Source organism: Lagopus leucura, unplaced genomic scaffold (assembly GCF_019238085.1).
Source record: "Lagopus leucura isolate 7727_CA_CO unplaced genomic scaffold, USGS_WTPT01 Super-Scaffold_73, whole genome shotgun sequence".
NCBI lineage: Eukaryota > Metazoa > Chordata > Aves > Galliformes > Phasianidae > Lagopus > Lagopus leucura.
The window spans coordinates 21536833-21549272 of record NW_024962252.1 but is presented as its reverse complement, the minus strand read 5'-3'; the positions used below and the strand labels follow the sequence as shown (position 1 = coordinate 21549272).

The window sequence follows — 12440 nt, the reverse complement described above, 5'->3', positions numbered from 1 at the left end:
TCAAACACTTGCAAGATATTTTGATACTTCCCCAGAACCTCACAGCCTTAGATTTCATCTTTATTTCTCTGATAACTTCCTAATTTCTGCAGGAGTTACATCATTATTCACAGTTTTTCTATATTAGGTAAGAATATGTTGAATAATGAAGGCCTTTGTACCTATCTCTGGGATCTGACCAATAAACCTCCCTCTGGTTTGAAAATGAGTGTTAATTCTACCCCCTGTTTCTACTCCCCAGCTGCTATTTTGTCAGCATGTTGCTCAGAAGGACATTGTCAATAATGACACAGTGGTGGACTCACTGAAAGGAATAATAAGGACCAGTCATTGAATCATAGAATCATAGAATTATAGAATCATAGAATCACAAGGTTGGAAATGACCTATAAGATCATCCAGTCCAACCATCTCCTCATCACCATTGCCACCACAAGCACTAAACCACATCACACAGCACGTCATCCAGACGCCTCTTGAACACTGCCAGGGACGGCGACTCCACCCCCTCTCTGGGCAGCCATTCCAGTGCCTGGTCACTCTCTGAAAGAAAAAGTTCTTCCTTATGTCTAAAGTTTTGCTGTGAGTTCCATCTGAGTAAAATTCTGATCAGAACATATTTTTGCAACCCATTCAATGACCATGGGTAAGCGGAACTGCAAAATCAGTATAAAGGTTATATAGACCCTGTTATAAATAATTACTCGCAGACTGATGGAATTATATTTCACAATGTTTTGTTATTGTGTCATAGTTATGTGCTTTATGTTTCTCATAGGAGAGAGAATAACTGTTAAATTTTGTAATCTGTTTGTAATTGATTGTAATTGATTACAAACTGTTAAAGTTTGTAATCTGCCATAATATTACAACTTAGTCTGTAGTATGAAACAAATTCTCTGTCTAGCTGTCCTTATCCCAGAGCTGACCAGACAGTACTAGAAGAAATGTGAACCTGTGCAGTGATGCTCTAAGTCTGAAAAAATCTTGAAATATCTTTGGGAAAGGTGGTGGACTGTGGGAACATCCACTCTAGACAAAAAAATGGTACAGAAACCTCACAGTCTTCAATACTGTAAATTTTGGCATTTTTTTACATCAACTGTTACAGAAATCAAAATTTGTGCCACAGAATTTGCTTTTTTATAGTCAGCAGAACTAGAGATGTGACCATCCCTCTGTATGTATGTAGCACTGGTGAGGTTGCACCTCAAGTACTGTGTTCAATTTTGGGTCCCTCAATACAAGAAGGACATTGAAGACCTAGAGCATGTCCAGAAAAGGGCAAAAACAGCTGTGAGGGATCTGGAGCACAAGTCTTAGGGGGAGAGGCTGAAGAAACTGGGATTTTTTAGTTTAGAATAGAGGAGTCTCAGGAAAGACCTTATCCCTCCCTATAATGACCTGAGAGGAGATTGTAGTGAAGTGGGTGTCGTCCTCTTCTCGTGGGTAACTAGGGATAGGACTAGAATTAGTGGCCTCAAGTTGATCCTGGGAGGCTGAGATTGAATACAAGGAAAAATTTCTTCTCAGGAAGAGAGGTGATGAATTGAACCAGGCTGTCTAGGGAGGTGATGGAGTCACTGCCCCTGGAGGTTTTCAAGAAATGTGTAGATATGGCACTGAGGGACACGGAGTAGATGATCTTAGCGGGCTTTTCTGACCTTAATGATTCTATGATTCAAGGAGTATGTGGAAATGAGTATTCCTCTGTTTTCCTGCCCTGTCAAAACCTCTCATGTCCCTGCATGAAATAACCATATGCTTAATTTACTTTAATAAGTATTTTCACCTATGAACTTTATTGTTGCAGCTATGGTTGCTTAAGAGAGGGAAAACCTGATCCCGTGTAAATCAGTTTAAATTTTGTCTCTGCTCTGCTGACATGGTTTATCTCAAAGAAATTTTAACGACAATAAAATAAATAATTTTTGCTGCAGCATTTTGAGGTAAATATTAATGGAACTAAGTTCTCCCATGTGAACAACTGAAAAAGTTCTAGTTTTAAGATCTGTAACTTGTTATCAGATAATGTAAATTTGCCTGGAAAAGAATCTGAAGGTATTTAGAGTCATACTGTCATTTTCCAGCTCTGTAGAAACATGAAGGAACTTGTCTTCTATCACCTAAAATGTTGTGGTGGTGGGATAATATTTAGGTAATTTGCAGTAACAGGAAGAGCTAATAATTTAAAACAATATTATTGAAACTTATTAAAAGTGATTGAAAATACATCCAACATACATACATAATATGTGTACTTGTATATATGCACATCCAGCTGGGTAGAAATGTGAGTTTTGGAAAACAGCTCTTAGCAATATTATTTGCTATTACAGATTCAAAATTATTCACATTTTATGCTAAGCTAACTGATAAAATCCTACGTTTATTTCTGATCTTAGTTTGGTTGTTGAGAATCAGTAAAATCAGTGTGATTAGTACATCAATGAAGATGCATGTTGTGTGAGTTCAGAACCATGATTTCTGCTGAAACACAACAGTGTTTATTGCAATATTAGCATAATTCTGCTTGATGTCTGCTTAACTTTACTTTTCATTTTCTCTGCAATTCCTCTAAAAAATAAATTCTGCTATATTCAAGATAATTGGAATTACTGGCTGTAACATTAGGGGATAATGGCTGTCTGGCACCCCTGGAGACAAAGTACAAATCTTTTGACCTAGAAAGAAATCAAAATAGAAAAGATACCTTAATCTCGACTTTCATCCAAAGGTTTGGGAACAGTTAATCTTAAGTATAGGAAGAACTGCTGTGGCAAAGGGACATGGAGCGGTCATGCCAGTTTGCCTGGCCTGATATCTGCACCATCTCTGTTTGTGCTCCATGAAGACTCCACAGGGATTTGATGAATTTTAGTGACTGGACTAGGAAAGCCTGGATGTTCACAAACTGGCTTTAGTGATGTTGTAATGCTGTTAGGTTGGAAAGATGACTTGTACCAAGGAGACGAGAATCTGCCCTAATGTACTTCCAGGTTTCTTTGAGCTACTTCTCCTGGAAAGAAATTGTTTGGTCTTTATGAAAAATGAAATCTGTCACCTTGGAAAGAAAAGCTGTTTTTCTTCCCATGCCAAAATTCATAAAATTTTGGACAGAAAAGTACATTTTTATGATGAAGGTAACAATTTATTGAACAATAAATTACTTGTTAAATTGCAATGATATGTTGGAGCCTGACAAGGATTACAGTTTTGCTGTCAGTTCAATTACCCTAGCCTTGTGGATGGTGGTTTAATTATTTGTTGTTGGTTTAATTAAAATGCGCTTAAGTCAGTGCAAGTTTTGCCCCTGATGTCAATGAGATCAGTCACAGGTCTAAGTTGTCTTAACTCTTAGAGTGATTAATAAGAAATAGGTCTCTCAGGAACACCATCAATCATAGCCACACACAGTTAATCTTCAGGTATCAACGCCAAACACACTTCAGCAGTGAACTCACATGAGATAAATGAGTAGTTGTGCTTATATCAGAGTCTGCTAAAAAAAGTAAGAGAAGAGGCAGCAGTGGCCATTGTGATGTATGAAGAATGATGAAGACTGAAATGTATAAAATAGATTTTATTATAAACTGAATAGACAATGTGGCCTGAAGATACTGGAGTGAGATGGAAAGAATGAAGGCACAAATGAAAAGAGAACTGACCACGTGGAACAGAAGTAACATTCCACGGAGCATGAGATAAATAAGAAGTGACTTCCCTCTAGCCTTCCCACTGCCCCCTCCCTCCAGCTGTGTTTAGAGGAGCAGGGGTAAGCGTGGGGCCAGCAGCCACTGCTCCCTTGTGAGACTGCTCACTGGGGCAGAGGTCTCACTATAACAAAGCAGATCAGACTTCAGTTCCTCCAATTCCCAAAGACCATTTGTGAGCCATCAGTATCTGCATGTATGCCTAAAATACTTCTCAGAGGAAGGACAAACTTTTCTAGTCCCTCCTAAAAATCCTTCTTGAAAGTACAGGCCAGTGACACTGAGCTCTTTCGAGCCTACACAAACAATGAAACACTAGGAGATGGCTTAACTTAGCCATCCTAAACTGCACTCAGTCTGAGTCTGAACTAAGGAACCTTTTTCTCCATCACATTTAACAACTCCTTCTGAGCCAAATGTTGGTTTCTGTGGTTTGTATTGGTTTGAAACTTCTGAAAATCTAACAACATCCAACTCACTAGAAGGTTTTTCATCGCAGAAAGCAAGGCTTTATAGCTGCAGAAGCTAGGTCCACCTGATATATTTGCTGTTTCCCTGAAATCCAACCACAGTCTTACTGGACAGCTGTACAAATGCATACTCACCAACCCAAGCTGCAGGTAAGAACAAGAATATAGAATCAGGTATATGAATATAAGAATGTGAAGTCAGGTATGTAAACCTTACATGGCTTGTCCTCAGATGATATTTGATCAAAGTCACCATACCTTAGCTAAACCACAGAGGTGTTTTGGAAAATCATATTCTATGTTGTTTAATTAATCTACTTCCAAGGGTTTACTAGTTGCTGTTTAGATGATGATTTCCAAAGTGTGTGCCTAGACAGCAACTTCTTGTGCCCTAGGATTTTTTGGAAAAAAAAAAAAAAACCAAAAAAAAAAAATGGCATTAGCCTAATTCATTAAAAGACAAAATTGCAATCTATATATCACATATTTATATATATCATCTAAATGGGAATGCTAGTTAGACAAGGACTGTCTCTGTGACATTCAGTTTACATTTACATTAAATGTTTAATTAGTTTTTACTGGATCAAGTTGCTATTATATCACAAGACAAGTTCCACCCATGAGAATTCCACAAATGAAATGCAAATGAAAATAAATTATAAACTGTTCAGAAACTGTGTTCTCTGAATTTCTCTGAATGAGACCCTTCTCTTTGGAGGGTATAATGTGTGTGTGAATAACAACTGAATGACAGGAGTCTTCTTAGTAATGCCTATGTGTATTCCTTAAAGAGGTTCATGTTTAAGCAGTAAAAATCCTTTTAAATAATTGGTTTTATTCAGAAGAATCAACTAGAACACTATCAGCTAGGCTTCTCCTGAGACCATCTGATGGATAAATCAACAAGAAATGAAAATATCTTCTTTATAGGACTGACGTTCTCTTCTTGTGAAAGTTTTTAGCTTTAACACCACACTGAAGTCACCAATTTCCTCAAAATCCCTTGGTACATGTTATTCTTTTATCTGCCTCACTGAACAGCAGCGCTTGCCATTTGGTGGCTGGCATCGCTTAACTCACATTTTCTTAATCTGTCTACCCTGATGCTGGCATAAGCAGCAGCCCTTTCTCTGCTCTCTTAGCTTCTTATATTCAGCTGGCTCCAGAGATCCTCCCTCAGACCCCATCAGGATACATACGTCTGTCCAGCCCCCACCTCCTTCCCTTTGCAAGATTAAAACCAACCCAGCAGACTGCACCTCCCTCCCTGCTGAGTCCTGCCTGGGGCAGCAGGAGCATTCTGCACCCATTCACACTCTCGTTAACAGGACTTATGACAGGGAACCAGAGAGTGTGAATATATACTCCAAATATTCCCATGTGAGAAGTGAAGAAAACCAGCAGTGAAGATGAAAAGCAACTGGTAAGAGAACAAGTGGGATTTAGAGAAATCTGTAAATAAGAGATTAGAACAGTTAAAGATGTCCTTGCCACTTGGCTTCTTTGTTGTTTGTATATATATATGTTGCACTGTATGAAAGAAATTATAAAGAAAGAGTCTTGCAGACATCTTTTGTTATAAGGACAAAGATAAAGCGTTCTCATAAATTGTCTCGTAATGTCTGCTGGTAAATCCTTAACTCGTGATTTTATACACTTGGTATGCATGACTGAGGAGAAAGTCAGCAGCAGAATCTGTCAGAAACTGTACATTCACTATATTCACACTGGAGTTCTCTTTCTGTTTACAGGAAAATTACAGCTTTCTTGTATATGTGTAGTTTTCTGGGGTCTTTCATCTCGGCTACCATCCAGCAGCAATCAAGTAAGGACATATTTCATCTTTCTGTAATTCTGACTGTCAAAAGAATTATTCAGAACTTCTTCAAAATTAAAATCCTGTCTTACTATCTAACACAGAAAGACAGAAGTGTGTTTGTGTATGTATGTATGAGTCTACATATACATATAGAAAGAGGGAAAAAACAACAAAATGTGTATCATTTTAAGTATGCAATTAGAAGTATTTTCAAGGTAAGAATTAAAATCTGCATATAGGTGATAGATACATGACACAAATCTCCCCTCATCTTCCAGTGCTTCTAGTTAGATGTTATTCTGCTACATGTGGCAACAAATTGGTTTCACTTTATTTCCTGGGCATAAAATGTAAATGGCTGGATGTCAGCCATATGTCCCATCAAATAATATAGAATGAGGCTATTTCTAAGGTGTAACGTGTCAGCATGAATGTTCTCTTTAAGTTTGTGTTTTTAGAAGGAAACCCACATTTATTTCAGTGTTGAACTCTTGTAGCACACAAGAGGCTCTCTGTAGGTTAGAAATGCATATCCTTCCAATTTGAATTCTTCCCCATCCAGACTAACATTTTCCAGATTCACCTGATACTGGACTTGTGCAGAACTCTTAAATCATTTGAATAAATGTTTATTTTCCCTTCCTTCTTCCTTAAACTAGGGAAATCATATGAATATTCTCATTCATTGCACAGCTTTCTAGCAGATGATATTCAGACAAATTAGATTTTTAAATTTGCTTTCCTCTAACAAAATTTCTTTTACCTTCTTCCTTGGATCAATAAAAAAATGTCAGTAAATCCTCCTTCCCCCACCCTACATTTCATGAATGACTATTCTCTGATCAAACATGGCCCAAGAGAAGGTGGGAATGCCTGAAATACCAGAGAGGATGGAAAAAAGTGCCAGTAATTTCTCTTCTTAACACTCTCTTCAGTTGGAAAAAACCTTGTTTAAGTTTCCTTGGGACTGGGGAGAGTATTGATTTAAGCACTGATTTTTTATTTATTTTTATTTATTTATTTTTTTTAACGTTTGCTTAAACCACCACAAGTTCCAGACCAGAAACTTATTACACTGCAAGCCTTATGCTGGTACAACTATTTCTCCATAGTCTGATAGAAAAGAAGCATTATAAATTATCATCTAAAGGATTGAAAAAAAATAGGGTCAAGCTCCATTTGTAGTTTGGAGCTATCTAGAAACAGCTATTTACTTTCTTTAACTTCTGACTTTACTACATGTACATTAAATTTATTGTTGTACACATATACATTATTATTTTTTTCTGTTGTTTAATTAATATTCTTACAGTTGCTTCACTTAAATTTTTAAGGTCTCAAGCAATGTTTGACAAATTCATTCCCTTTTTTCAGGGTTGCCAGTCATTCTGGGTGCTCGTCAGAGAACTGACCTCTGCCCAACAATCAGGATTGGCCAAGATGACTTACCAGGCAAGAAGAATATGACTTTTTAAGGAAATAGCTGCTGTTTAGAAACTGTTATGTTTAGGTTGTGTTCAGCTCTGTCATTGTCCAATGCTCCAATTAAATTACAAGTTATACTTCAGACTATAAATTGTTTTATATATATATCTTTTTCTTGCAGGCTTTGACCTGATTTCTCAGTTCCAGATAGAAAAAGCTGCTTCTCAAGGAATTGTTCAGAGAGTAGTGGGCTCCACTGCTCTACAAGTGGCTTATAAATTGGGACCCAATGTAGACTTCAGGATTCCAACCAGGTAATGCTTTTTGCTGTTTGACTTTAAAAGATACACATTTCAAAATTTTATTTTGTAATGGAGAGATCTTCTCTGCAGCTGGATGACCTCATTTGCAAAGTTTCTAAAAATGGAAAAATGGGTTAAACTTTTTTTAAAAATTTTGTTATGTTTTGTTGATGCTATCAGACTAGGCTGATTCTTCTTCTACTTTCCTCTATCAGTGGTATTGCTCAGAGTTCCCAAAGTTCTCCTGAAAGAGTGAAATCACATATAGGGAGTGAAGCCAAAAGTTTTAGTTAGGGAAGCAAAGCAAAGAAAACAAGAGGAGAGTAAGGAAAATTTTCTCAAAATACTGAAAGAAAGATCTTTCTGACCATGTAGGGATTGTGGAAGGTAGAAAACTTTCTTTTTGTTTTGTTGTTGTTGTTGCTGTTTTAATAGATACTTGGTACATTCTGGCTGACCTATAATCATTTAATATCTAAAGGATAATAAGCATTACTTAGCATGTCAAAAAAAAAAAAAAAAATCTAGTAATGGGGATTTAGGAATCAAATTGTGTTTGTTCTTTATGAGCCAGACTTGGAGCAAGAGAAGGAATAGATAGATAATACAACAGCTTAGAGAAGTCTTTGCCAAACTCAAACAAGACTGGATTCTGGTCCAGCATTTTAAGTAATTAAGAATGCCTTTAATTAGCAATTAACTGGCAAGGCCCTTAATTGGACTGCTGTTTCAGCTAGGAATAAATGGAGTGCAAAGTATTTCTGCAGCTATCACTGACAGATTTCTTTTGCTGAGTTCTCCCTGACTTCTGCCTCCCTAGCTATTAGGTTAATCTAATTTCCAGCTTTACTGGCTGGCTACACTGGACTTTCCCTCAGAGTGGCAAATCAAGGTTACTTGTTTAGAAAGGAGAATCCAGCCATGGAGATTAATGAGATCTTCATTTCATTGAAAACTGGAGGCTCTCAGACCCTCATCTGGTGTTTCTTAGCTCAGAAGTCTGAGATATCAAGATTTTCATTTTTAAGAAAGCTGTGACGTATTGCTGTAAATAGCTCTAAGGATATGTTTGACATACACAAGTAATCACTAATCAAGCCTATACCAGCTGTATTAATATGCTGTGACATCTAAGCTGACTACTGGCAATGAGTTTGCTGGCTTGGTATGGTACTGTTTTATAATGGATTTATCACAATCAAGACATTGACTTCGTATTCTCTAACAGTCAAAGCTGTGTGGTTAAACTGCAATACTAGCAAATGTTATAACTGAGATTTTACCCTGAATCAAATTAAAGCAATCTGCACTTGAGCCAAGTCTCTTGTCACATCTAGGGAATATGTTAATGCTTGAGTCCTGACAGTGCTACAGTGTGTTGGCTTGCTTCTTGTCTGCCACTGAGCCTAATCTTGGTATTCTGTTCCAGTATTATTTCACAGTGTGCCCCTTGGTAGTTGACTCAGGAATGAAGTCAGCAGTAAGTAACTGAGGCTAGTAGTACGGTCCTAATAATTAAAAAAAACAACGGAACTTCACATAATCCCTATAAGGCAGGTTAGCTGTTTTATTTCTGATATGAATTTGAGATGATCAAACGCCTGAGAAGTATCACAGGAGTTATTGAGTTATGCAGGGCACTTGGAGCATGACTCGGCTCCTTGGTGGCACAGCTTGGTTCTGGCTTTGCCGAGGCTGGCAGAGCCGCTGTCCCGGATTCCCGCTATGCCTCCATCGCTCGCCCTGGAGCTGTCCGCGCCCGTGGTACTGAAACCCCTCCTGAGTCATGCACTGTGGACCACTTCAATAGGTGACTTGACAAACTTCAGACGGTTGCTTCCAAAAATGCAAAATGCTTAGCTGGTTTGCCAGATAGTTCTTGATAGGTCATCTGTGACTCTAGGAAACTTCAGGATGTGCGAACACTGAATATCCCACAGCTGTGGGTATATTTGATGCAGCATTACCATGAAGTTGGCCAGAGGGATTTCTGCAGCCATTTCTAGCTGCTTGTATTAATGTTTCTGGAAACTTTATCTAGAATGGAATGTTATCGTACAGGGAAATGGAGCTCACCTAAGAAATAAACTCTGAAATAAATGTACTTAAAAGAGCAAGCAGTTATTTTGCAGTATTCAAATCAGTAGTTAACATTTTAAAATACTCTTCTGCTCTTGATGAATTCTGAAGGCAGCAATGCTATTCAATACTTCTATTGCCTAGTTGGATTCAGCCTTGAATTCTTAAAGAAATATTGCTGGTAAGCACTCAAGTGTTGGGATTAGTAAGACTCCTAGGTACACATGGGAGACAACAACAACAACAACAACAACAACAAAAAATCACAGTTGTATTAAAAAAAAAAAAAGAAAAAAAGAAAAGCAAAGACTCAAATATCTGATAAAATATAGATCTGATTTTATACTCATACACTCACTTCACACTTACAGCATTAAATAGTAGTTCTCAATACACAAGGGAAGTAAGACTAGACTTCTGTCTTATAAACGTAAGATACAAAAATGAATAGAAACATGATATCCCTGGCCATCCATTCAAAGTATCTAAACAATAGGTCAGGACTAAATTCAACCTGTGTGCTTCGAGTATTTTTGTATATTAACTTTTCGTTTGCTCATCTACTTGCTCCTGTGTTCAAAATTGCTGGATTCTATTCCATAAATCAGTGGAAGAGCATACATATATGTTTGAACTATTTACCTATTTTATTATGCAGTTCTCCACTGTTCAAGAAGTTTACAGAATCCAACACTTGACTTTACAGTGAGACAGAGGAAGAGCTTCTCAACAACTGTTTATTTAAATATAATTATAAACTTGCCATGGTTTCCAAATATTTAGCATTTTAAGCTGATGACTTCAGTAGGTTCTCCCTATGTAAACATCACAGGCTTTGAGAAAACTGTACTGAAGCACAGTGATAAGAATGAAGCCAATGGAATTGCTCTTCATTATTACTGGAGTAGCTAAGATGAGAATTTGTCTCTGCTTTACTTGCTGAATTATAAATCTTACACAGTTACAGGCTCATGCAGAGTAGCTTTCTGATGTTGGGTCACGCTGTGTTTGGTTACGCTTGGTCACATTACTGATATTTGGTCTTTAGTCTAATGCCAGCAGCTTTTCTCTTTTTTTTTTTTTTTTTTTTTTTTTTTTTTTTTTTTTTAATATAAATACTTGTTTGTGTACTGTTTTGTTTTTTTTTACTGTTTTATGTACAGTTCTTATAATTCAATTTTCTTTTACCAATGTCACAAGATGTTACACATTTTCTCTTCTTCATCTATCATTTGAAAAATATATTTCTTTTCTAGTTTAATTTTCTAGAAAGAAGGACCCATGTGATGGCTTGTAAAGCACTAATTCTACAGCTAAATATGGTGCACAGAATCTTTTTGCCAATCTGGCATAAACTACTTTCTAATATATATATATATATATAAGTAACTGTGTTTACTTATTAGGTTTTTTATTTAACTGAATTTTTGTTTTATTTACTTATTTATTTACTGCTAGTATAGTTACGGTGGGCTGAGAATGTGCTATTTTAACCAGTATTGCCACGACAGTAAAACTTATCAGTGCAGAGAAAGATTGAAAGTCTCTTCTCAGAGGACCTGGGATTAGTAATGCTTTCTTTAGCTGTAGAGCTTGGTGAATCAGATCCCCTAGAGCCCTAAACTTGATGGCAAAAAGTCATTCATGTGGTTAAAAATTACTTAAAAATAACACCTTTGGCAGGGTAGTAGCAAAAACATCTGTTGTACAAGAACAACAGGGGGATTCAGCACATGAAAAGATAAATCATTCAGATGTGCTAAGGTTTTAGCAGTAGAGGAGACTGAAACATTTGCTTAGGAGATATTATAGAAGAAGGACACAGAGGTCCGTGAAAGATGTGCTGAGTGTACCATGAGCTTAGCAAGAGTTTAGTGTGCATCAGAAGAAAAACAAGAAGTGCATTTCCAGAAAGGGAAGAATATGCTAGTATGATGTGTAAGCTAGAAGCCCGACAAAAGAAAGGGCAGTGGATAGTAGTAAGCACTATAAAGTGCTCAGAAAAAGAGGAGAGGTAAAAAGTCCACACATTCACATTTGCATTTAAGATGGTAAGAAAAAAATCAAAGCAAAACAAAGAGAGAATACAACAAGTTAGATAAAATGCTATTGAACAAAGCCAGCTGGGACAGATTATTGCATTTGTAGTTAACAGGGAAACAAGTCACAGCAAACCACAGACAATTCAAAGTTAACAGCAAAAAGTCCCCTCTCCCACCTTTGAGTATCTCTATGTGTAAGAAGATAATCTTCCATCAGAGCATTCCCATTCCTCGTACAACAGCTTTGCCTGCAGCTGAATTACATAATATTCAGACTCAAATGGAAGGAGCACAAACGCTTGCAGTCTGAGTAGATTATTCTTAAAATGAAGTTATTGCTACTGCTGCCAGGCTTTCCCGGTCAGTAGCCTGAAGAAATCTTGGTAGGGCTGTACCGTCGCCTGCTGGAAGAGGTTGGCACTACAGCTTTGGGCACCTTCGTACTTCAGACGGTGGAGATTCTCAAGTGCCGGCTTACTAAATCGGCAGTCATCCAGGATGCAGAATAAGAACCAGTTTACTCATTTTTTCTTCTGTTTTCCTTTTCCTTTTCCTTTTCCTTTTCCTTTTCCTTTTCCTTTTCCTTT

At 37.2% G+C, this 12440-nt stretch overlaps 1 protein-coding gene across 1 annotated transcript in view; it reads left to right on the top strand.

Annotated features, from left to right (window-relative positions):
• Positions 1 to 5595: 5595 nt before the first annotated feature.
• The window catches only part of COL9A1 (collagen type IX alpha 1 chain), a 64529-nt gene continuing 57684 nt past the window's right edge, over positions 5596 to 12440 (top strand). The window contains exons 1-4 of the mRNA XM_042862216.1: positions 5596 to 5609; positions 5938 to 6011; positions 7380 to 7457; positions 7612 to 7744. Of these exons, the coding sequence (XP_042718150.1) occupies positions 5596 to 5609; positions 5938 to 6011; positions 7380 to 7457; positions 7612 to 7744 (299 nt within the window). The remainder of the gene's footprint in view (positions 5610 to 5937; positions 6012 to 7379; positions 7458 to 7611; positions 7745 to 12440) is intronic.